This window comes from Aotus nancymaae, unplaced genomic scaffold, assembly GCF_030222135.1.
Source record: "Aotus nancymaae isolate 86718 unplaced genomic scaffold, 86718_ANA_hifiasm-v0.15.2.pri h1tg000046l, whole genome shotgun sequence".
NCBI classification, from domain to species: domain Eukaryota; kingdom Metazoa; phylum Chordata; class Mammalia; order Primates; family Aotidae; genus Aotus; species Aotus nancymaae.
The window spans coordinates 24865640-24891973 of NW_026988460.1; the positions used below are offsets into that span (position 1 = coordinate 24865640).

Sequence of the window (26334 nt, forward strand, 5' to 3'; positions counted from 1 at the left end):
GACACCAGTTTGGCCAGTTCCAGGTTCTTAGCTCCTAATCAAGCAAGGTTTGAAAAATCTCTGGATATAGAAAGCAGCTCTCTACCTCTGTACACCCCTGAACCACAAATCCTTGCATTTTAACATGCCTTCAAGCTTTCACGTGGTGGTGCCTCATCCTCCAGTGTGGCAGGCAGCCTCCTTTTACTCATGTCCTTGTGTCCCTCTCCTTGAGTGTGGGCTCTGTCTCACTTCCAACAAAGAATATGGTAAAGTCATGGAATGTCAGTTTTGAGATTAGGTGATGAAAAGGCTCTGGCTTCCATCTTGTTCTCTTGCTTGCTCTGATGGAAGCCACCTCCCATGTTGTGAGCTGATCCTTTTTTCTTTTTTTTTTTTTTTACAGAGATGGGGTTTCACCATATTGGCCAGGCTGGTCTTGAACTCCTGATCTCAGGTGATCCGCCTGCCTCGGCCTCCCAAAGTGCTAGGATTATAGGCATGAGCCACTGTGCCCAGCCGAGCTGACCCTTTTAAGGCAAAGCCCGTGTGGCAAGGAACTGAGGGAGATGTCTGGCCAACAGCCAGTAAGGCACTGAGGCCCGCAATCCACAAACCACAAGATTCAACCCACTGAACCCTCCCAAAAACCACTTTGAGCAATCTTGAAAGGCCTGTCACACCTTGAGATGAATGCAAGGATCATAGCCTCATGAGACACTGAGCCAGAGAACCCAGGTAAGCTATGTCCAGATTCCTTCTTTCAAGCTACTAAGTTTTAAGGTAACTCTTTACACAAATAACACATTTGGGACAAATGAGGCATTACTATGCCACAGCCTGAAAACTGTCTAGCTGTTACCTTGGGCAAATTAAGCAATTTTGAAACAGGAAGAGCCTTCCCCACCTCATGGATTAACTGCAATGTCTGTGTGATGGCATCTGCTCACATACAAAAAATGTGAGCTTGCTTTGAACTCAACCCAAAAAATTTTAACAGACTCAAATTGGTTTACCAGTATCTTTCAAGAGGAATTTCAATGGAATTTTTCATAATTTATACCTTTTTATCAAAAACATTTTTAACTAGTGAAAACAAAGGACACATTCAAAATCAGGTAGAAATCATGTTTCCTTTTAATTGAATACTTAATAATTCACAACTTTTCCTTTCTTGCTGCTACTCTGGTAATAATTAGGTCCCCACCTCTCAAGAACATTGCAGCTGACCAGACTGAGAGCCAGTGTGAACATGGGCCCCAAGCCAGGGCTTTCGGAATAATGATGAGCAAATCAGCCTCTCCCTTCACTTAGAAAGGGACTAAGTGAAAGGGCCCAAATCTTCTTTGTCCAAACACACAAAATCAGGAGCTCAACGCCAACATGGAAACCAAAATGTATCAGGAATGAAGTACAGTACCCCTTAACATACTCAAGGTCAAGATGGGTTTGCAGAAATTGTATCTGACCATCTGGCCTCTGTTAGTAGATATGGCCCCACCCCAGCATTTTTAAGAGAAGATGTTTTTGTTTTTATTACTTGTATTATTTCCCCAGGGGGTATAAAATCTAGTAAGAGGAATATAATGAATCAGAATATATCAGCTCACTCACAAGAAAGGTTCCTGGGTAATGGTTTTTAGTTGCTGAGTTTCAGCACATTATTTCAAAGTGGCGGCTACAGGTTTAGGTAGAACACACAACCCCCATTTTTTTCAGTGTATATGTCAAGAGGCCAAGACCCCTGATCATCAAAATAAGTTATTTTGTATATTACAGTGCACAGGACAACAGAGGGAAAGACATTTTCTTGAAAGGTGACTAAAAGGCATCTTGCAAAAGGTCCATATCACTGAAGTGGAAGGACTGGAGTCCAGTGCCTTGTGGCCTTCATTAACTTGACCCCTCCTCTTTGGTTGCAGTGGCTTCAGAGGGAGCTGTTTCTTGTACTTGTTCTGCTGGCTTCTTCTTTTCTTCCTCTTCCTCTTCCTCATCCTCTTGGGGATAGAGGTCTGGGTATTTCTGCATGCATTCCTGCATGGCCCGGAACTGGTCTACACAGTCTGACCCCTTGATCTCCTCCTTGCTATAGTGGAAGCAGGAAAATGCCGACTTGAACTGTTCCCCACAGGGGCCGCTGGCCATTCCTCCAAGGCATGGGCAGTTCCAGTTAATATTTCCATTTGGCAGTATCAATCCTGGAACAGGAAGATAAGCAAGGACAATGTGAGAGATGTTCTCTAAAGTTTCAGAAAATACAAAACTGGTCCAGGCCTCACAGGCTACTCAGGTGGTACAGAACAACAGGAACCATCGTTGCCTGTGGACCCATAACTCAATTTGGATTAGGTTGAAATGCCTAGCACATATCCAGCACTCCTTGACCGAGCTGGGAGAGAAGCCATCAAGGACATATTTCTCCATGTGTAACACTAAACTATTCTAAGCCACCTCCCAGTACTCTGAGGCTGTGCTCCAAGAATTAAATACCGGGAACCATTTAACCCAAAGAAGAGACGATCACTTGGATGGTTAGTGAAGAGCTTTTTGAAAGCTCACTTTAAGGAACTGAGGTACTGATCTTCTCTTTCCAATCCCCCTCCCCATATGAATGATTGGGACCACCTTACCCCCAAGCTCCCTGCCCCTTGAGCCCCTCTTGCCCTGCAGCTGCTCTCAGCAGCTCAGCGTAGTCTGGGGACTGGTGAAAAGGCAGAGGTTGCTCCTTATGTATTGACAAGGAAAGATGTCTAAGACATGCTGCACAATGAGAAGCTGGTGGCATACTATTAGTGCGAGTGCATTTTTGTAAAAAATCAACCAAACTGTTAAACTGCACATATGTGCTGGGAAGGGAGGAAGGTTATAGATGAGTTTTCATTTTCACTATTAACAGGCCTCTTTTGACTTTCATAGCTTTTCTTATTGAACTTTATTCACATCTAAATAGTATTTCTTGGTTTTCCAAAATGCTCTCAAAATGATGGCTTCATTTTCAGCTTTGTGACACACAGATTTATGATTCATATAGAAGCTTCTTACATGAGTCTTATCAAGAACCTGAAAGCACTTTCTAAGAGGCCTCTAAAATGTCCTGTGAAATTACACAGGATTCTTCACTCCAGGGCAGTACCCAGGCCTGGCACTCTGCACTAATGTCCAAAGTCCTAGGTGAAACCCCGCCTGCCTCTCAATTCCAGCTTGGGAAGCTCCACTGATCAATGGACCTGCTGTAGCTATTCCTGTACCTTATTTGTGAAATGGGGATAGCAAGGATGATGCCAACTAGTGCTGCCCCCTTAGCAGGCAGCAGACTCCCAGGACCATTAGCAGTTGCAGATCAAGTTCTCCTGCATTGTGTACTACTAACCCCAGTTTACACACAGTTTCTGTGGCTCATGGCCCACGTTAGGACTGCAGACTAGGCTGGCAGGATTCCCAGAGCCCATATCCCTTCCTCTACATCTCACAACTTCTCCTTGACAGGGACCTCAGTGCTGGAAAAACATTTGTAAATGCTGCCTCCTGCAGGTTCAAATCTGCTCACAAACCTGCACAACCAGTTTCCAAAAGAGAATACTGACATTTAAAAATTGTAACCCACACGGCGGATCCAAGATGGCCAAATAGGAACAGCTCTAGAGTGCAGTTCCCAGAGAAAACAACGCAGAGGGTGAGTGGTCACCCCATTACTGCCCACAGACCAGGAGATTCCTGGGCTGAAAAGTGCCACAAGTTTCCAGCATGGCTGTTTCAGCTGGCGCAGCGGGTCTCCACACAAAAACTCACAATTCTGGGCAGCTGTTTCAACTGGCGCCCAGAATGCTTAGGAGACAGAGCTGCCCATTCAACTAAAAAAAAACGGGGGCTGAAACAGGGAACCAGGTGATCTGGCTCAGCGGGTCCCACCCCCACAAGGACCAGCAATCTGAAACACTCTGGATTGAGAGTTTCACAGCAAGCGCAGCTGGACCCAGGACAGTCCAGCTCTGTGAGGGGAAGGGTGTCCGCCATTACAGAGGCAGTCCTAACTATACCTCTAAACAAAACCACAAGGAAGTTCACACAGCCCATGGTAGTTCAGCAATGTTTCTGCTGGCAGACTGTGACTAGGCTACCTCCTAGCTGGGCAAGGCATCTCTGAAAAAAGGCAGCAGCATGTCAGGGACTTATAAAGCCCCACCTTCCCAGGACAGAGCACCTGAGAAAAAAGGCGGTTATGAGTTCCACTGCAGCAGACTTAAATGTACCTGCCTAGCAGGTCTGAATGGAAGAATGGTGCTCACAGCTCAGCACCTGAGCTCCTAAAAAGGTCAGACTGTCTCCTCAAGCAGCTCCCTGACCCCCGTATATCCAAAGAGACACCTCATAAATGAGAGCTCAGGCTGTCATCTGGCAGGTATCCTTCTGGAACTAAGATAACAGAAGAAGAAACTGGCAGAAACCCTTACTGTTCTGAAGCTGCCGCAGGTGATCCCCAGGCAAGCAGGGTCTGGAGTGGACCTCCAGGAGTTCTATGGCAGAGGGGCCTGTTAGAAGGAAAACTAACAAACAGAAATAACTTCATCATCAACAAAAAGGAGGTCCACTTGGAGACCCCATCTGAAAGTCACCAACTACAAAGACCACAGGTAGATAAAGCCACAAAGATGGGAAGAAACCAGCACAAAAAGGATGAAAACACCCAAAACCAGAACATCTCTCTTCTCCAAGAGATCACAACTTCTCACCAGCAAGGGAACGAAGCTGGATGAAGGAGTCTGATGAATTGACAGAAACAGGCTTCAGAAGGTGGGTAATAACAAACTTCTCTGAGCTAAAAGAACATGTTCTAACCTGATGCAAAGAAAATAAGAACTTTGAAAAAAAGTTTGACAAAATGCTAACAAGAATAAACAGCTTAGAGAAGAATATAAATGACCTGATGCAGCTGAAAAACACGAGAACTTCACGAAGCATATATAAGTTTCAATAGCTGAATCGACCAAGCAGAAGAAAGGATATCAGAGATTGAAAATCAACTCAATGAAATAAAATGAGAAGGCAAGACTAGAGAATAAAGAGTGAAAAGAAATGAACAAAGCCTCCAAGAAATATGAGATTATGTGAAAAGACCTAATTTACGTTTGATAGGTGTACCCAAATGTGATGGAGAGAATGAATCGAAGCTGAAAAACACTCTTCAGGATATTATCCAGGAGAACTTCCCCAACTTAGCAAGACAGGCCAATATTCAAGTCCAGGAACTACAGAGAACAGCACAAAGATATTCCTCAAGAAGAGCAACCCCAAGGTACATAATTGTCAGACTCACGAGGGTTGAAATGAAGGAAAAAATGCTAAAGGCAGCCAGAGAGAAAGGTCAGGTTACCCACAAAGGGAAGCCCATCAGACTCAAAGCGGATCTCTCAGCAGAAACCCTACAAGCCAGAAGAGAGTGGGGGCCAATATTCAACATCCTTAAAGAAAAGAATGTTCAACCTAGAATTGCATATCCAGCCAAACTAAGCTTCATAAGTGAAGGAGAAATAAAATCCTTTATGAACAAGCAATTGCTAAGAGATTTCATCACCACCAGGCCTGCCTTACAAGAGCTCCTGAAAGAGGCACTAAACATAGAAAGGAACGACCAGTACTAGCCACTCCAAACACGTACCAAATGGTAAAGAGCACTGACACAACGAAGAAACTGCGCAAAGGGCAAAACATCCAGCTAGCATCAAAATGGCAGGATCAAATTCATATATAACAGTATTAACCTTAAATGTAAATGGGCTAAATGTCCCAATCAAAAGACACAGACTGGCAAATTGGATCAAGACTCAACACCCCTTGGTGTGCTGTATCCAGGAAACCCATCTCACATGCAAGGACACACATACGCTCAAAGGGATGGAGGAAGATTTACCAAGCAAATGGAGAGCAACAAATAGCAGGAGTTGCAATCCTAGTCTCTGATAAAACAGACTTCAAACTAACAAAGATCAAAAGAGACAAAGAAGGGCATTACATAATGGTAAAAGGATCAATGCAACAAGAAGAGCTAACGATCCTAAATATATATGCACCCACTACAGGAGCACCCAGATACATAAAGCAAGTTCTTAAAGACCTACAGAGAGACTTAGACTCCCACACAATAATAGTGGGAGACTTTAACACTCCACTATCAATATTAGACAGATAAACGAGACAGAAAATTAACAAGGATATCCAGGACTTGAACTCAGATCTGGACCAAGCAAACCTAGTAGACATCTACAGAACTCTCCACCCCAAATCCACAGAATATACATTCTTCTCAGCACCACATCACACCTACTCTAAACTTGACCACATAATTGGAAGTAAATCACTCCTCAGCAAATGCAAAAGAATGGAAATCATAACAGTCTCTCAGACCACAGTGCAATCAAATTAGAACTCAGGATTAAGAAACTAACTCAGAACTGCACAACTTCATGGAAACTGAACAACTGGCTCTTGAATGTTGACTGGATAAACAATGAAATGAAGGCAGAAATAAAGGTGTTCTTCAAAACCAATAAGAATGAAGACACAATGTACTAGAATCTCTAGGACACATTTAAAGCAGTGTCTAGAGGAAAATGTATAGCAATAAATGCCCATATGAGAAGCAAGGAAAGATCTAAATTTGACACCCTATCATCAAAATTGAAAGGGCTAGAGGAGCAAGATCAAAAAAACTCAAAAGCTAGCAGAAGACAAGAAATAACTAAGATCAGAGCAGAAATGAAGGAGATAGACACACAAAAAAACCCTTCAAAAAAATCAACAAATCCAGGAGCTAGTTTTTTGAAATGATCAACAAAATAGACTGCTAGCCAGATTAATTTAAAAAAAAAAAAAAAAGGGAGAGAATAATCAAATAGATGCAATAAAAAACGATAAAGGGGATTATCACCACTGATTCCACAGAAATACAAACTGTAAGGCCGGTTGCCTCACCGGGAGCTCGGATGCACACCTGCCCCCACTTTTTTCCGAAATCTCGGACATGCTCGGACAAGCTCGGACATGCTCGGACATGTTCCCTTCTCCCCTTCTCGCACAGCCTGGCCTTCAAACAAAGGCTTGTAACCCTACTCAATAGTAGTCCTGCTTTGCCCACACCCTGCTCTCCCACAACCAATCGAGCTCCTTCACTCCCTATAAAAACCCATGTCCGAGAGGAGTCCGTGCAACTTCTCCGGCCCCTCCTATCGGACTGCGGAACCTCACCCGGGAGCCTGAATAAACCCTTCGCATTGGATCTTGTGCTGGCCTGTTTCTTCATTTTAAACTCAGCGAGAACAAACCTTACAAATGGTGCCGAAACCCAGGAGGAGTTGTAAGACCCCTCCTGGGGGAAATTGACTCCTCCACTCAAAGCCGGACCGGGGAGCTGCCGTTCCACCACAAGGTAAGACTTCTGTTGCCCACTACCCCACCTGCTGTCCTCGTGGAGTTCCTGTTCGAAACTGTTGCAATGTCAGGAATTCCCACCAGGAGTCCGGGACTCCGGCTGCCGTGGGTCCAGGACCCTGGCTTAGGACCTAAGCGTAAGAGGAGACATCCCTACACTCTTGTTCTCTCCTTGTGAGGGGTTTTTTAGGGTCAGGAATTTGAGGGAGATGTCCCCACTTTCCTGAACCCTCACCAGCGACCGAGGTGTGGGTACTCAGAAGTCCCGTTCAAGCAGCCCTGCCTCACGGCAGAGCCAAACCCTCTGACTTATACCAAAACCTTTATTTTGAACTAGCCCATTGGCATAAAGGCTCCCGTTACTTAAGAAACTGTATTTTCGGTTACTCTCTCTCTTTCTCTCTCTTAAAATGGCGGCCGCTCCCCGCTCTTAAGATGGCGGCCACTTCCCGCTCTTAATTTTCTCTCTCTTTCTCTCTCACCTAAGATGGCCACTTTCCACTTTTAACTCTCTCTCTCTTCCTAATTCTGATGCGAGTGAGTGAGTGAGTGAGTTTATGTGTAGTCCCACGGCCTAACAGCTACGGGGCTTGTGTGGGCCTCAACCCGTGTTTCCACGGGGACGTCATAAGGCATAATGGTGATTCACCTCTGGACTGAAAAGTTCTGAGGTGACCAGGCCCGGGGGTTATACAGGTACACCTTAGCCAAGATGCCCCTGAAACATCCCTTTGGGGACATGGCCGGGAAGGCATCAGACTGGTCTCCCATCTGGGGGGCACCCACCCTTTGTCCGTCACTCTTATATGTGGTACTGTCTTTATTGTAGCCTCTAATTTGCCATGTGGCAGACAGTCCTAGCCCTGTCTCTTTTTGTTTTCCTCCTTATTACAATGATTGTAGCCTGTAGGTTTTCTCAGCCACCCCCTCTGGGAAAGGAACTCTTCTGCCCGTGTTGGGTGTGATATCTTTCCTATCCCTTCCTTGCTTCTGACTGCCCCACAAAAGCCAACTATCGAGAACCAGAAGTCCCACTTAAACCCTAAGTCACCATTAGGATGCCTAGTCCAAAACCTACCCAAACTAGGTCTTTCCATAAAAAGGAAAAAGCTGCTCTTCCTTTCCACCATAGCCTGGCCACAGAATCCTCTAGACAACCAGTCCAAGTGGCCTCTGGAGGGCACATTCGACTTTAATGTCCTGACAGACTTAGATAACTTTTGCGAAAAGAACCGTAAATGGTCAGAAATCCCTTACGTGCAGGCTTTCTGGTATCTTCATTCCTGCCCCACCCTCTGTTCCTCGTGCACCACCGCCCAGGTGCTCCCAGCCAAAGAAACCCTCCCCTTCGCCCTTAGCCCCTCCACCCTCCTCCTCTTCCTTTTCCGACCCTGACGCGCCTGAGGAACTCTCCTCTCCGCTTGCCCGACCCAATAATCCTCCGTCCTATGACAGACCTCAACCCCCTTCAGTTCCTCCACCTCCTAATCCCAACCTGGCCTCTCCTGTTAGTGCTCACACCCGCTTGCACTGTGCTCCTAACAACGAAACCTTCCTCTGCCCTCTCCACGAGGTGGCCGGAGTAGAGAGCATTGTCTGAGTGCACGTTCCCTTCTCCCTCTCCAATCTATCAGACGCATATGTAATCCTATCCTCCACCCTCACCTCAGACGAGCGGGACTGGATCTTTACAGCAGCCCAAGCTCTTGTAGCAACCCTGAGCCCGGCAGCCCACCGAACATCCAGTGGGGGAGGTCCATCGAAACCCTTCCAAAATGCTTCAAGGGCCTGGTCCAGTCCCTGTTTCAGATGTGGTCAAGAAGGACATTGGGCCCGGCAGTGCCCCTGTCCTCGTCCACCTCCTGGACCCTGCCCAAACTGCAAACAGACTGGACACTGGAAGGTTGATTGCCTGTACCAGACCGCAGGCCCACTCCCCGCACCTCTATTTGAGGAGCAGGCCAGTCCGCAGGAAGCAATCCCTTCGCTTGAATTTCTCGGCCTTCTGGACAACTGACACAGCCCGGACTCGAGGACCTCCATCACCCTCGCTGAGCCCAGGGTAAAGATGCAGGTAGTGGGTAAGTCCATTTCCTTCTTAGTGGATATGGGAGCTAACTATTCCTTCCTACTCAGGGCCTAGCATACCTTCCCAGGTCTCAGTCCTTCTTTACCATTCCTTTACACTCTGAGTCTTACTTTCTCTTTGAAAATTCTTCAGTCAGCCTTCATCCCACTTCTCTACTCAACTCGGATACTTTGTTTCCTCTTCCATCCCATTCCCCTTCCCCAGCTCATTCCTGTCCTGAACTAATAGACTAATAGATACATTTGTTACACATTGGGAGGGCCTGTCTAACCTTCCTCTCTAGCCCAGACCTTGCCGTTTTATAAATGGGAGTTCAATAGTGACAGCCGAGGGGCAACAAAAAGCAGCCTATGCAGTAGTTACAGATTCAGCCACCCTCGAGGCACGTCACCTCCCCAGTGGACCTACAGAGTGAGGCCACCTTAACAAACCAACTCAGGCCCTCGAGATGAAGGTGACTGTTAATTATAATGAAGGTAATGATGAAGGTGATGGTAGTATGTTGTAGGTGATGACAGAGGCGATGGTAATGATGGTAAAAGTGGTGATAATCATAATGAAGGTTATGGCGATGGTGATAGTAAAAGTGGTAATCATAATGAATTTTATGGTAATGGTAATAATGGTAATGGTAGTGATGGTAAAGGTAATAATGCTGAAGGTGGTGATGATAAAGGTTGTAGTAATGACAGTGATGATGATAAGGGTAATAATGAAGTTGCGTGCAACAATCACCAACCTTTCTCTTGGCTAACGCTAGTCAAAGCCATAAACTTCACTAATTGCTTTTATGTGCCTCCCTTAACAAATCCCTCTTAGCCGCAGCTCCCCTCTGGACTGGGTTCAACCTGTCTCTGATACCACCCTAATAGGGATCCCACTGTTCAAGGTACACTCCCAAAAGCTCTTTCTCTGCTACGGAACAACCAACAGCTCCAGCTGCAACATGACTGTGAAAGTAAGATCCACCCACTACGCACCTCCGGGAGGATATTTTTGGTGTAATGGGACCCTAACCAAGGTTATAAATGCTTCCCTTCCCTCCCCTGCATACCTGTTACTCTAGTCCCACAGTTAAAGGTATATGGGCAAGCTGAGCTCCTATCCCTCCTTATGCCTCCCTCTACTCCCCAAAACAAACGAGCAGTCTGTCTTCCTCCCAATAGTTGTTGGTCTCTCTCTAGCATTCTCTCTAGCAGCAGCCAGACTCGGGAGCAGTGCCCTAGGATACAGTGTCACTTCAGGCACCCAACTGGAAGACAAGCTCCGTGTGGCCATTGAAGCGTCAGCCGCCTCTCTGACCTCCCTCCAGCGACAAATCACGTCACTAGCCCAGGTAACTTTCCAAAACTGACAGGCCCTTGACCTACTAATGGTAGAAAAAGGGGGTACCTGTCTGTTTCTCCAGGAAGAATGCTGCTATCACATCAATGAATCAGGCCTAGTAGAGGAGAACATCAACACTCTCCACCGCCTCCAGGAAGACCTCCGTAAAAAGCAAAATACAGGAGTCTTGCCTCTAAGCTGGTGGCCTTCTCCCATGCTTACCTGGCTAACCCCTATCGTCACTCCTATCATCATAATCTGTTTGCTGTTTGGCCCCTTTCCTTCTCAGGTTCCTACAAGCTCGTATGCGAGAAATTGGACGAGTGGCTGTTAACCAAATGCTGCTTCATCCCTATGTCTGATTCTCAGTCAAGGCACCAGCCAACTGACTTGTCCCCCTCACTCCACCTCTATTCAGCAGGAAGTAGTCAGAAAGAGCAGTGCCCTCTATCTATCATCAAAAAGTCGGAATGTAAGGCCGGTTGCCTCGCCAGGAGCTCAGATGCACACCCCCGCCCCTTTTTTCCGAACGTTCGGACATGCTCGGACAAGCTCGGACATGTTCCCTTCTCCCCTTCTGGCACAGCCTGGCCTTCAAACAAAGGCTTGTAACCCTACCCAATAGTAGTCCTGCTTTGCCCACACCCTGCTTTCCCACAACCAATTGAGCTCCTTCACTCCCTATAAAAACCCATGTCTGAGAGGAGTCCGTGCGACTTCTCTGGCCCCTCCTGTCAGACCACAGAACCTCACCCAGGAGCCTGAATAAACCCTTCGCATTGGATCTTCTTGTGCTGGCCTCAGTTTCTTCATTTTAAACTCGGCAAGAACAAACCTTATACAAACTATCATCAGAAATTACTACAAACAACTCCATGCACATAAACCAGTATACCTGGAAGAAATGGATAAATTCCTGGACACTTGCACCCTCCCAAGCCTAAACCAGGAAGAAGTCGGAACCCTGAATAGACCAATAACAAGAGCTGAAGTTGAGGCAGCAATTAATAGCCTACCAACCAAAAAAAGCCCAGGTCCAGATGGGTTCACAGCCGAATTCTACCAGATATACAAAGAGGAGCTGGTACCACTCCTTCTGAAACTATTCCAAACAATCCAACAGGAGGGAATCCTTCCCAAATCATTTTACAAGACCAACATCATCCTGATACCAAAACCCAGCAGAGACTCAACAAAAAAAGAAAACTCCAGGCCAATATCCATGATGAACATAGATGCAAAAATCTTCAATAAAATACTGGCAAACTGATTGCAAGAGCACATCAAAAAGCTTATCCACCATGATCAAGTGATGCAAGGCTGGTTCAACATATGCAAGTCTATAAACGTAATCCACCACATAAACAGAACCAAAGACAAAAACCACGTTTATCTCAATAGATGCATAGAAGGTCTTCAACAAAATTCAATGGCCCTTTATGCTAAAAACTCTCAATAAACTAGGTATCGATGAAATGTATCTCAAAATAATGAAAGCTATTTAAAACAAACCCACAGCCAATATCATACTGAATGGGCAAAAACTGGAAGGATTCCCTCTGAAATCTGGCACTAGACAAGGATGCCCTCTCTCACCACTCCTATTCAATACAGTATTGGAAGTTCTAGCCAGAGCAATCAGGCAAGAAAAAGAAATAAAGGGTATTCAAATAGGAAAGGAGGAAGTCAAATTGGTTCTATTTGCAGATGACACTATTGTATATTTAGGAGACCCAATCGTCTCAGCCCAAAATCTCCTTAAACTGATAAGCAACTTCAGCAAAGTCTCAGGACACAAAATCAATGTGCAAAAATCACAAGCATTCCTATACACTGATAACAGACTTAAAGAGAGCCAAATCAAGAACGAACTGCCATTCACAACTACTACAAAGAGAATAAAATAGCTAGGAATACAACTAACAAAGGATGTAAAGGACCTCTTCAAGGAGAACTACAAACCACTGCTCAAGGAAATAAGAGAGGACACAAACAGATGGAAAAACATTCCATGCTGATGGTTAGGAAGAATCAGTATTGTGAAAATGGCCATACTGCCCAAAGTAATTTATAGATTCAACACTATCCCCATCAAGCTACTTAAGACCCTCTTTACAGAACTGGAAAAAACCACCTTAAACTTCATATAGAACCAAAGACAGCCCACATAGCCAAGACAATCCTAAGCAAAAAGAACAAAGCTGGAGGCATCACGCTACCTGACTTCAAACTCTACTACAAGGCTACAATAATCAAAACAGCAGGGTACTGGTGCCAAAACAGAGATATAGACCAATAGAACAGAACAGAGGCCTCAGAGGCAATGCCACACATCTACAACCATCTGGTCTTTGACAAACCTGACAAAAGCAATGGGGAAAGGATTCCCTGTTTAACAAATGGTGTTGGGAAAACTGGCTAGCCATGTGCAGAAAGCAGCAACTGGATGCATTCCTGACACCTTACACTAAAATTATCTCCAGATTGATTAAAGACTTAAACATAAGACCTAACACCATAAAAATCCTAGAAGGAAACCTAGGCAAAACCATTCAGGACATAAGCATAGGCAAGGACTTCATGACTAAAACCCCAAAAGCATTGGCAACAAAAGCCAAAATACACAAATGTGATCTAACTAAACTTGCGAGCTTCTGTACAGCAAAAGAAACAATCGTTAGAGTGAACTGGCAACCAAGAGAATGGGAACAAATTTTTGCAATCTACCCATCTGACAAAGGGCTAATATCCAGAATCTACAAAGAACTAAAACAGATTTACAAGAAAAAAAACAAACCCATTCAAAAGTGGGCAAAGGATATGAACAGACACTTTTCAAAAGAAGACATATATGAGGCCAAGAAACATGAAAAAATGCTCATCATCACTGGTCATTAGAGAAATGCAAATTAAAACCACATTGAGATACCATTTCACGCCAGTTAGAATGGCAATCATTAAAAAATCTGGAGACAACAGATGCTGGAGAGGATGTGGAGAAATAGGAACACTTTTACACTGTTGGTGGGAGTGTAAATTAGTTCAACCACTGTGGAAGACAGTGTGGTGATCCTCAAGGACCTAGAAATAGAAATTCCATTTGACCCAGTAATTCCATCACTGGGTATATATCCAAAGAATTATAAATCATTTTATTATAAACACACCATGCACACGTATGTTCACTGCAGCACTGTTTACAATAGCAAAGACCTGGAACAAACCCAAATGCCCATCGATGATAGAATGGACAAGGAAAATGTGGCACATACACACCATGGAATACTATGCAGCCATAAAAAACGATGAGGTCATGTCCTTTGTAGGGATATGGATGAATCTGGAAACCATCATTCTCAGCAAACTGACACAAGAACAGAAAATCAAACACCACATGTTCTCACTCATAGGTGGGTGTTGAACAATGAGAACACATGGACACAGGGAGGGGAGCATCACACACGGGGGTTTGTTGGGGGGGACTAGGGGAGGGACAGCAGTGGGTAGGGAGGTTGGGCTGGGATAACATGGGGAGAAATGCCAGATATAGGTGAGAGGGGGGATGGAGGCAGCAAACCACATTGCCATGCATGTACCTATGCAACAATCCTGCATGTTCTGCACATGTACTCCAGAACCTAAAGTGCAATTAAAAAAACTATATATATATACGAAAAATATATATATGAAATCTAATAGGATTCTTACCCAGAATAAGCTGGATGGGAATGATAGTTGAATATACACTATAATTTTAATCTTGCCATAAAACTGATTTAGTATCAAATATGTTTAATTATTTAAAATCTTGTAAAGTTTTTTATTATAGAAAAAAACAAGTTTCTTAGAAGGCTGGCCATGTCTAAAAATTTAAAGTAGAATTTTAAAGCGTATTCTTCATTAAACTTATTTTTGATCATACTTTTAGCCATATTTGTAGGACTACCTCATCTTTTCACATTTACTGACTAGTGTTGGCACTTTCAGACCATTAGTCTTTGATGTGACACTAATTGTCACAAGGATATTAAAGTGTTTTTAGCAAAAAATTTAAAAATATATATATATAGGTATATATGTATATACCTATATATATATATGTATATATAGGTGTGTGTATATATATATATATATATATATACTGAGAAAGGAGAGCTAAGCAGAATCCTGGCACAATTAAGACCTGGAGAATATCTCAGTTTATAGTGTTACTACTCAGTTATTTCCCTTTATACAATCCTCTATATATAATCATATATTAGTTCATAGAATGAGTGCCTAAAGAATACCTTACCACTCAGTTATTTACATATATATATATGTTTATAATCGGAGGAATGCCTAGAGTAGATACAGTACAGAGCATGAATTAAGGAATAAGCAGCTTATAATCGGAGGAATGCGTAGAGCAGACACAGTGCACAGCATGATTTAAGGGAAAAACAGTTATACCAGGACAAGAATCCATGGCCCAGGCAGCAGCATTCAGTATTGTAAAGATACCTGCTGTATGGCAGGCTTGGGGCAAGAGCCACTCCTCCTAATAAAGGAGTTGTAGGACCTTGCTCCAGTTCTTGTGGAAGGCTGCCCTCAGAATGGCAATCTACCTTGGTGACTGTGAACTTTATCAGCTCTTGTTACTGTGCTGCTCGAAAAGCATTCCCCTATAGAACTCATTGGAAACTGCCAGCAAGTGGCATAGACCCTGACAGCTCTGTCACTGCTATGTAACTTAAAGCATCCTCCTATAAATCTTCTTAGTAGCTTGCCCATAGACAGAGGTATTGCACACTGCACCCTCTTCACTGCACACGGCCCACCTCCATGCCTCGGTGACCTAATAGGGGTGGACCCCTTACTGCACATGGCCCTTGCCTCGATGACCTAATGGGAATGGACTCCTTGCTGCACACTGTCCACCTCCCAGCCTAGGTGACCTAATGGGGGTGGACTCCTTGTTTTATTGCTCACGACCCTATCACTATCCTTAAAGATGACTTCATTCACTGCCCTGCCCTCTAACCTATACACAATAAATACTCGCACTTTTGGACATTTGGGGCCTCACCTGACTCTGCTCGTAAGTGGCGTGGCCCCTCGAGCCCAGCTGCGTTTTCCTTGTACTTCTGTGTCCTGTCTCTCTATTTCTCGGATCCTGTTCCTCAGCACAGAAAAAGGCACACCCCACGACCCTGTGGGTCACCAGCCCTACATATATATATATATATATATATATACACACACATATATAAAATATAAAAATAACTCAGTGCAAATTGACCAGGTGGTTGATTAAAAAGTACAAAAAAAATTATAACCTAGGTCTCCAGGAGTCCTTGTTTCATTATTTCTTAGGGGCAGGTGAGCTGGAATGAGATACCTCTCCAGAAAGCACATGGTGCCAGTCTGCATTTCAGGGACACAATATAAATCCACACAGAGGGTATTTTTGGCATGTCACATAAAGCCCAGATGCAGTGTGGTCAAACATGCAGTCTAAGGCCTGGAGCTCCAGTCTCTGGCTGAGTCAGTCTCCGCCTCCTCCTGGACCCCCAGTTTTTTCATTGGATCAGATGATTTTTAATGTACTCCTGATGTTTTGGTTCTAGGAAAATTAATTCTGCCACCTTTTTTTTCTTGATACTCTTAGCTATTCCACACACCATCTCAGTTGCAGAGCTGGGTGCTGGAAGGCAGGTAGATGGCATAAACCGGTGGCTTACTTGGTCCACTTAGTAATTCTGCAGTTAAGAGCTTGGAACTTGGGTCCCAGAGTTCTCTGTGTTTTATATGCTTCTTTGTACAATATATTCACTATAAGGGGCTGTAAAGCCAAATGCATCATAGGGGATACCTAAAATCCAAGCAGATATACTGTAATTGACGAAAGCAGGTAAGAAAACAACAGGGAAAGGAAAGAATGGTGGGTTCTGGAGGGGGCAGCTCAGTCTAAAGGCAGATACATTCAGTTTTTAATAACACTGTGAGGCAAAGAAAAGGCCTGATTTGTCCTGCAGGCCTCCACAGTCTTGATCAGTTAATGAAATGTGCTTAATATGGATCTAAAGATAGGGAAAGTACTAGAATGGACATGTAAGCCCTGATTAAGCTTGCCCTTGCAGCTGGCTTTCTCAGAATGCTAACACTCTGCATAATTTCTGCATTTCCCACTGCTTCCACTGGGGGCTGGATATGCACCCTTAGCTGTAACCCCTAGGAGCAGTTAAGGCAACAAGTAAAGCGTCCTACAGAAAGGAATATACATGTCAGTTAGCATATGAAAAATTCCAATCAGGAACCCAAATTCTAGAGGCGGCTGCTGCAAGCTCTTCAATCACCAATTAGCACTAGAAGGTTAGTTGCCATCATGGGCATTATAAGTGGTTTTTGATTGGTGAACTGAGTACTGTAAAAGATGTGGATTGTTCATGAGCACTGCACACACACATCCACCTCACACAGGCTCAGACCTCACACATGCTGTAGTAGGTATCTAGTGAGTCTAGCAGCCCAAATACTCTGGAACAAAGTCCTGGGCCCAAGTGACCACTGTTATATTTAGCCATTAACCAAGGAGTGTGCAATAGCTCTGACCAGCTTTGTTGAATCCTGCTGCTGGAAAGCTGTGTCAAGTGACCTTTTCATGTAAGGTGCTTGCTGGAGCAGTTAGAGAGAGGAGGGACTTCACCAGTCTTACAGAACAAGGTACATGACTGTCTGCTTGCTAATAAAGTTGGTAGATGTGGCAGAGTTCAGTCTGGCAACTTGTCTGAGCAAGAGCCCTGTCTCCTTAACCTACCTATAATTGCTGGAATCTACTAACACCCTCTCCCAAAACTTAATAGTTGTGCCAGGAAAGTACATCAGAACAAGGTTGGAAAGCACAGCCCCTCAAACCTCTGAGGGAGATAAATTGCTGCCTTCAGAGATGGTCTACGGCTGAGAATAGATACCTGAAAACTCGGCCTTAGCTAGGAAAACATGGGAAAGGAATTAAGAACACTGGGCTTCCCCCCAATTCCCTGATGTGGGTCCCTGTGAGGCCTCATGTCACTCACCATGCTCCTCGTATGGATCATTGGGGTCATCAGCCACCAATTCTGCATTGCTTGGAGTTTCATGGTCTTCTTTGGTTACAAATATGATTCGATCCTTCCCTAGTGTTTGGAAAATGGAGGAAGAAATGTTTCATTCAAGAGCAGTGAATCAGCTTAAAACTCACAGCAGCTGCCACACAAACCAAGTTTGAAGACTGTCCCATATGCCACCCGCATGTGAGGTGACCATCAAACTGTTCTCATATGCTGGGGGAGGAAACAAAAGGGGATGGATAAAGGGCAGGGCAGGAAACAAAGTACTGAAGAAAAAAGAGTGTCCTAGGGTTTACCCACAGGGTTCAGAATTCATAAAAAGTCAAAGGAAGACTGAGCACATTGGCAAAGCGAGTGTGCAGTGATGTGGGTTCTCAGCCTACAGATCACTGCAGCCCACACAGCTGATGCAGCCACAGGCCCCTGGCTCTGAAAGGCTGAGAACACAGGTGGCCTGAGAGTGCCCACGGCCAGCACCCTCACTAGGCCTCTGGGCTCCTAATCATGGCCAGAAGAAGGAAGGGTCATGGTGAGGAACACTGAAGCCATTCCATTCCCCACAGTCAGAGAGGCCTGGGGACCATTTCCCAACAAGTATAATAACTGAGGGGTTGGGCAGCAGAAAGAGCACTTCTTAATGTTTTTAACTGCGACCACCTGCAGTTTATTATTTTAGGACAAACCCAACAGTGGTTAGGGTCAGGACTGCGGTCCTGTGAGGACCAGCATGGGAGAGCCAGCATGCCTAAAGTGCAGAGCACCTTGTTCACAACCGGAGCCCTAGCCCTGGGGCCTGGGTGCCAGAAGGTCTGATGGCTCCAGGAAAACAAACCAGTGAGAGTCAAATGCATTTTATATTAGGAGCTTCTCCTCATGGGAGGCTGAGTGAGCAAAGAAAAGCACATCAGTCCTGGCCAAACTAGGGTGGGTGTATTAACTGCCTTACAGTGACCCCCATGAAGTATTATCACCCTCAGCCCCCATTGAGTACAGAAGAAAACCAAGGCTGAGTGGCTATGCAAGCAACAAAGCAGGCCCTCACAGCCCTCTCTGCTACACCTTGTAGCTGTCACCACCACCTCACCTTCCTAAAAACTTTGGCCATCAGCTAACCACAGCGCAGGTATGCGTCAGATATTCCCATTGTGGGCAAGGAGCACCTTGTCCTCAGTACCCCACGCTGCATGGTGGGCCATCAGCTCTGAGTAGTGACTTGCTGGGTCACACAGGACAGGACTCTCTGAAGTCAGCACTGTTGGAGATCCTTTCCACACACCCACACTGCCTCACACCAACATTTGCACAAGAATAATGGCATCTAACACTGAACAAAACATCCTCAGCACACACAGGGCCAGGACCCCAAACCCACTGGAGGCTTCTGCTCCCAGAGCCGGTCTCTGCCTCAACACTGCATGTCATCTGAGAGAAGACTGCTTTTCCCTGTGGCTGGCCTGGGAAAGCTTCTGGACCAGGCAGCCAGGGCTTGTTAAAGTACCTCGTAAACTTGCTAATTCTGGCCAGCTTCCAAAATACTCAAAAGCAATCTGTAAAAATGTTGAACACTAAGCAGAATGAGCTGATGCAAATTTCTCAACTCAGCTCTGTTAGTTTTGTTTACCAAGACAGCAGCTCACTGCAGCCCAATGGTGAGGCCCAGTTACAGGCAGAAAAAGGATCCAGTAAAGTATGGAGGGCCTCCTTGGGTTTGCCATACATACAGAGACCGGGCCTCACCCAAGAAAAGCTGAATCGCGCTCTCTGCCACGTCCATATAGCTCACGGGCTTCACAGATAACTGTGATACACAGCCAGGTTAGGAAACACCAGCCTAGCATAATCCCACTGAGAATTCCAGGTCCCTCTCACAGGGCCAAGTCCTCACATGTGTCTTCCTGGACATATTCTCTTGGAGCACAGTTCACACTGGATCGAAGGTAGAACTGTAACGGCTGCATCTTTTACACATTTTTGTCCAATGCAATGTGTTTGACATCTGTGAGTTCACTGGTGGGTATTATGTTATCTCTGTTTTATAGAGACCACAGGAGCTGAGAAACAGACCAAAAGGCATGTAGTGAATGAAGGCAGAGCAGGAACAGAAACTCTGGTCTGAAAAATCTGGAGTGTGTCCCCTGCAAACTGTCTGTCACATGCTTGTCCTGGTGGGTCTTTGCTTTCTGGAATGTTTAAAAGCAGATTCAAGGACTGATGCAAGGACAAAGCTTACTTATTCCTAACAGACCTAACTGTGAAAGAAAGAACTGGTCAGACTAGTCATAAAATGCCAACTAGTGGGACAATCAGCTAGACTAGTTCTCATGACATTTCTCAGCAATTTCTCCAGAGAAATAAAATTTTAAACTGCTTGTGTTTTTATTTCCAAGATAAGCTTTAAAAGCAGTTTAATATGCATGTTCTGAAGGAGGTGGATAACTACCTTAAACCCTCTGGCTCACGGTGGCTTCAATATCACAGAGAGTCTGAGAAATGGAGTTCAAATCTGAGCTTAAGCACTTCCCACTGTGTAAGCTCAGGTACACTCTGGGCCTCAGAAACCAGTTCTTACCACTGGCTCCACCTACCTACCTCACATGGTTGGGGAGGTGAAATGAGTTTCTGCTGTCTGCTGAAATCCCACTCAAAAGACAGTAACTTTTTAAAGGGTATCAACTGACAAGGATAGCGTGGCCAGTAAAAGAGACAATCACAGGCTCAGAGATGTCAACAATGCTTTGGAAATGGGAACGCTGATGGTCCAGTGCTCTCTGACTTAATCAGTGAAGAAAGCTGAACCCAAAGTGCACAAGGAGGAAGTTACCCAGAATCAACTTAGTCCCCACCCAGAACCTTGATAAGAGTGGGGAACTGGAGGCCCGAGGGGTCATTCTGCGAGCAGGACTTCAGGGTGGGGCTGAGAACAGAACTGACTGAGCAGTATACCAAGACGCCTTCCACCCCCAACTGTTTAGTTTTACTCTTGGTAGTTTTACTCTTGGTAGTACCATCCCCAACTCGTCTTTCTCTATCAGCAAACTGGAATGGCTCCATATTCAAACACATCCAGAAGGAGCTTCATCCCTCACCTCTACGACCCCATCTCCCACCATCACTCCCTCCACTCCAGCCACGACGGCCTCTGCTTTTACTTGAACATGCTGAGCACATGCCTACCTCTGGCCTTTGCACAGGGTGTTCTCTCCTCCAGGAGCACTTTCTCTTCCCTCAGGTACCCTCAAAGCAATCTCTCCCTGCTTTCACCTCCTGCTCAGATGCCACCATCCCTGACCACTGCCCATCTCCCTTATCCTGTTTTATTTTTATCCAAAGTAATTTTCCTCACCTTACATACTATGTATGTTTACCACCTGTCACTGCCACTGGAATGCCAGCTCCTTAGAGGCAGCGATTTTTGTCTATTCTGTTCATTGCAGTATCCTCAGAGCCCAGAATACTGCCAAGGACACAGTGGGTGTTCAATATTTGTTGAAACAAATGAATGGAGAAACAACTCTGGATTAGGGCATGAAGATCCCAGTGTAAGGATTAAAGAGGAAAGAAATATGAAGGGTGGCTTTACAGTCAACAGGGAATAGGTTTATTTTAAACAAACCTGAGAGGGGCAGCTGGCTGAGTTAGGTCAGAGGCACACTCTCTCACGGACTAAAAGTTTTTTTTTTTTTTAAGATGGAGTCTTGCCCTGTCGCCAGGCTGGAGTGCAGTCGCACAATCTCGGTTTACTGCAACCTCCACCTCCTGGGTTCAAGCAATTCTCCTGCCTCAGCCTCCCGAGTAGCTGGGATTACAGGTGCCCACCACCATACCCAGCTAATTTTTGTATTTTTAATAGAGATGGAGTTTCACCATGTTAGCCAGGATGATCTCGATCTCTTGACCTCATGATCCACCTCAATCTCCCAAAGTGCTGGGATTACAGGCGTGAGCCACCCACCGCACCCGGCTGTGACTAAAAGTTTTTAAGGATTCAGGGTAGGAGAGTTTATCAGTGGCTTAGACAGCTTCTGTGTCTCTTTGTTGTGCTTATCTGGGAGGGAGAGCTGTGTGTCTGTTTCCACACATCTTTCTGTAGCTGCAGGTGTACTCTCCAGAGTCTGCCTTTAGCTTCCCTATCTTAGTGCACCTGAAGGGAAAGGAATGTGGCTATTAAGGCCCACTGTTTTACTGGGGCCCACTGTATGAGCGAGAAGTTTGGCAGTTACCCAAGAGACTTTCCCCCCACCTCCCTCTGTGCCCAAGCTGTCTTATCTGTGTTTTACTGTCTGTTCTTTCTGGCTGCTTATAGTTAGAAGAGAAGTGATTTCCTTGAAATGCATGAGGCTAGAAAGGGAGCTGGAACTTAAAGTGGCAGTGTTTGTCTGAGATGACGGTCCTGCTGCTCTGTCACCCAGTCTCAGCTGAAGTCAGGAAGACATAATGGTTATCACCATTAAGTGAGTGAGACCAAACAATTCCTTGGATAAGTAGTTTGATTTCCCCCATGAAAGGGAAGGATCTTTACATGCCAGAATCTCTCAGTGAATCCTCCCCAGAAGGAATGCCTCTGTGTCCTGCAGAGGAAGGAGTTTCTTGTCTCCCATGGATGCTCACTCCCCAGGGTCATGTTTGAGAATGGCAGCCTGCACTATGAACTTAGCTTCTCTCCTTTTGGCTAAGTTGATTCAATGCACCTGCAATACAATTCCAATTACTACTTTCTGAAGCTCAACCCAAGAAAGAGATCTAAAGCCAGAGGGAGGGGTGCCTGTGGTGTATTTTGAGTGAGGTAAGGGGTTTCTAAGAGTTTGATAAATCTGACTGCTAAGGACTTTCACGTTTAGAATCTAACCTCTTTGAAAGATACAACTCCCCTGTATTTAGGAGGATCAAGTACAGGAATTTTGTCTGTGAAGAATACACGAATAGCTTTCAGACAGAGTGTAAGAAGAATGCAAATGTTAGAAGTTTAGCTCAACAAATCTTCCTCAGCTCCAGCTCTGTGCTACTACCTAGTGGTCACAGCTGAATATGACACAGGCATCCAGTGGAGAAGCTGGAAGGGGAGGGATCCTACCTTTGTCCCTAACAAAGAGCTTCAGGGAGGGAAGGAGGGGAATAGACATTCCAAAGCCTGGAGGGCAAAAGGAGGGTTTTAAGAAGTAGTGTTCACTCACACATGTTCAGTATTGGAAAAGGTTTTCTTAAGAAAGTGACATTTAAAAGGATCTCTGAAACTTCAGGAAGCCTTCTTAGATCCCATAGAGCCTTTCACTAAACGGTCATAGCATGCTGGGCTTTCCCTTCACATCACTTATGACAACGTAATCATGCATTTGTCTGGTGGTGTTTTAATGGCAATCTCTTCCACCATGCCAGGAGGGCAGAGAAGGTGTCACCTTGCTCACTACTGTATGCCCAATGGCTGGCACATCACATGTGCTCTATAAATGTTGACTAAACAGGAGTGGGCAGGCTCTGCATTAGAAAGAGGAAACTAAGAAAGAAACACTATGGTGCTGACATGGAGAAGTGTGGGTAACTCAAGGCCAGGGAGCGAGGCTGAGAGCTCCTTGAATGCCAAACCGAGGAGTTGAACCTGAAGGCTGGGTGGCAGGTGGACCCCTGACATAAACTTGCACAGGCAAGTGATTCACTCAGAACAAAGGGAAGGTATACGCATGATTCAATAAAGATTTGGGCACCCATTGTACACCAGGCCCTATGCTAGATGCTGGGGATTCCACAGCCCATCTGATGCTCTGAGCTTAGTGGGAGAAGACAGGGAAGAAATAAGATGGCAAAAAATAAAAAAGGTGATTTCAGAGAGTTCAGGATGTGGAGGACACAAAGGGTCAGGAGGTGATATTGGAGCTAAATTTTAAAGGGTGAGGAGTCAGCCATGGAAGAGCTGGAGCCAGGATATACCAAGCCAAGGGAATAGCCAAGAGGCCAGAGGCTGAGCAGTGAAAGAGTAGGAAGAAACCAGGCTGGAAAGGCAGACAGGGCCAGATCACATAAGCTCTGATATGGTAAGGAGTTTGGGATCATTTTCCTAAATCCTATGGGAAGCATAAAGGATCAGTGGGCAAAAAACAAAAAAAAAGGGACTTCTTAGGAGGGCAGTGGTATGGATAAGATAAATACTAAGGAAGGCTATAAATGAGTGCTTTCAATTCTCATTCCTCTCCAAACTAACAGAGATCTTTGAACCAGGAAAAGATAAGGCTCCATGTTTTGGAGGCAGATGGACCTAGCCTCCCCTTCCCAGAGAAACCTGCCTCCTGTAAATCTTCAAAGAAACGAAGAGTCTTGTTTATCAGCACAGCCTCATTATACCCAAAGGTTCAAAAGTTATTTGCTAAATGAAGTAAATTAGAGACTCAAAGACCCGAAACTAAAAACAAGACAAGAGTGGTGAGAGCAGAGGACTTTTGCTTATGGCACACATTCAGTAGTAATATGGGGAAATACAATAGTACTCATTAAAGAGTGAGTCTTATGGCTTTATGACCCCAAGGAGGAGAGGTTCTAGATGCAGATGGGAAGAGGCTCAGCATTTTAGGCTGAGCTATTCTCCTAACTGGATGTTTAACTACAGGTAGGCCACCTCCTTCTCTGGGCTTCCAATTGCTTCAATTAACTGAGGGAACTGGAGCATTCACCAAAGAATTTCTGGGTGACTTCTAACTCTCTCTGTAGCTTTATAACCATCCACCTCCGCTTCTATGGTGCGAGAAGGTGCTTCATGAATATCTGCTGTATGAATGAAGCCCAACATCTCATTTTACAGCACTGGAAACCAGGGCCTGGAGGGGTTAGGTGGGAGCTCAGGGCCAAGGAGCCAGTTAGTGGCAGTGTGTGGGGAAGCCCTCCGACCTGCAGCTTGGGTACTTCAGAGCCCTTGGGTAGAGTAACATCAAGGAAGCAGTACGTGGTCAGAGCTCAACTTTGGAGTGGGAGTAGGCAGGGTACTCCTTGCAATCCACTGGGCACTAGATTGGATAAGACTTGTCTGGGGTCAGAATGCCCAGGCTCAAATGTGATAACCTGCTTTTTGTCAGCTAAAACCAACTCTCTCAGACTGAGAGCTGTTCAGGCTTCATGTTAGCTTCTTGAGCCGGACAGACTCCATCTTAGCTTCTTCATTTTAGTTATTTCCCCACCATTAAGTATGTAACTCTAGTATGTAGCTGGTGCAGGCTGACACTGGGCACATCCAGGAATGCATTTATTGATAAGAGATCGAGTTAAGTGGTACCAGCAGCCTGGGAATGCAGGTGCTGTCGAGTGCCCAGAGCCCCCATTATCTTTAAGTTGTATGTGTTTTATGACAGCTTTACCCCTTGCACCTGGCACTGTTTTATTTCTCACGTCCTAGTTTATCTTTTAACTTTTTGCTTACTCTGCTTCTGTGAAAAAATTGCTTTCAGCTAGTTTCCCCCCTCCCTTTTCAAACTAGGGTATAAAAAACCCCTTAACTCTTTCTTCAGGGAGAGAATTTCGGGCGTTAGCCACCTCTTGGTTGCCGGCGAAAATAAAGGACTCATAATTCAAACTCAGAGTGTGGCGTATACCTTGACTCGCTCGGATATAATACAAACCCCAGCTCCACGATTTGCTGGCTGAGTGGCTTTAGCCAAGTCTCCTGTGTCTAACTTTACTCTTCAGTAAAATGTGACCAGTACCAGAGCCCGACTTACAAAGGTCGCAGCGAGATCAATGAGACAAGCCACGTAAGGTTCCTTGAACAGTGCCTGACAGGCAGCAGGGGGCTCAAGAACATTCCCGTTAGTGGAACTCTGGCACCCCAGCACACCACACGCTACTCGGAGTGGCCACTTTTCCGGACGCGCCTTTTAAAGGCTAGAGCAAAATGGAAACACGTGGTGTATGGCAGGAGCGGCAGTAATAATTAACAACCATCAATTCCCAGTTACGAGCCACACGCAACGTGCTCCGCACTTCCCGTGCCTCCTCACGGCCTAGTTTACGACTTCCCACGTACAGGCCCCTCTAAGGTCCGGGTTCGGGCTTCACCGTGACCTTGGACCAGCCCCGTTAGCCCCAGAGCCTCGGTATTCTCATCTGCCAAACTGAAGCGGCGACCCCCCGGCCGGCCCTCCCTGGATGGTCCCAGGGTGGCCACCTGGGCCGCGCCTCAAGGTGGCCCGCGCCGGCGGCGTGGTCGCGAGGCACCAGGGCCTGCGTGCCTCCCGCAGGCCCTCGCAGGCCCGTATCCATGGCAGCCCGACCTCCCTACCTTCCTGCCGGCAGTAGGACATGGCTGCAGCCCGGCTTTGAGACCTTGCAGAAGCGGCGGCGACAGCTACAGTTTCACGCGGTGACCTCCCTCTCCTCAGGCAGGGCGAGCGCCTCAGAAGCCCGGGCGGACCCGCCCCCTCCAGGCCTGCCCGCCGCGCGCCTGCC

General features: G+C 45.7%; 1 protein-coding gene and 1 long non-coding RNA gene across 2 annotated transcripts; one reads left to right on the forward strand and one right to left on the reverse strand.

Annotated features, from left to right (window-relative positions):
- Nucleotides 1-397: 397 nt before the first annotated feature.
- LOC135268879 (uncharacterized) lies at nucleotides 398-6855 on the forward strand. The gene is made up of 2 exons (XR_010337233.1): nucleotides 398-717; nucleotides 3466-6855. It is a non-coding gene; the product is annotated as an uncharacterized LOC135268879 (long non-coding RNA).
- On the reverse strand, nucleotides 1094-26307 carry CHCHD4 (coiled-coil-helix-coiled-coil-helix domain containing 4). The gene is made up of 3 exons (XM_012472526.2): nucleotides 26168-26307; nucleotides 17878-17976; nucleotides 1094-2177 (listed from the first exon to the last, which is right to left on the reverse strand). The coding sequence occupies exons 1-3, from the start codon at nucleotides 26187-26189 to the stop codon at nucleotides 1873-1875; spliced, it is 426 nt and encodes a 141-aa protein (XP_012327949.1). The 5' UTR covers nucleotides 26190-26307; the 3' UTR covers nucleotides 1094-1872.
- Nucleotides 26308-26334: the final 27 nt, after the last annotated feature.

What these genes read in the sequence shown, in the direction of transcription:
- CHCHD4 (XM_012472526.2), bottom strand. Translation starts at nt 26,189, where the DNA reads ATGTCCTACTGCCGGCAGGAAG. An exon ending in GTCCTACTGCCGGCAGGAAG is followed by an intron (nt 17,977 to 26,167) that starts GTAGGGAGGTCG and finishes TCCAAACACTAG; the next exon opens with GGAAGGATCGAATCATATTT. An exon ending in TGATCCATACGAGGAGCATG is followed by an intron (nt 2,178 to 17,877) that starts GTGAGTGACATG and finishes TTCCTGTTCCAG; the next exon opens with GATTGATACTGCCAAATGGA.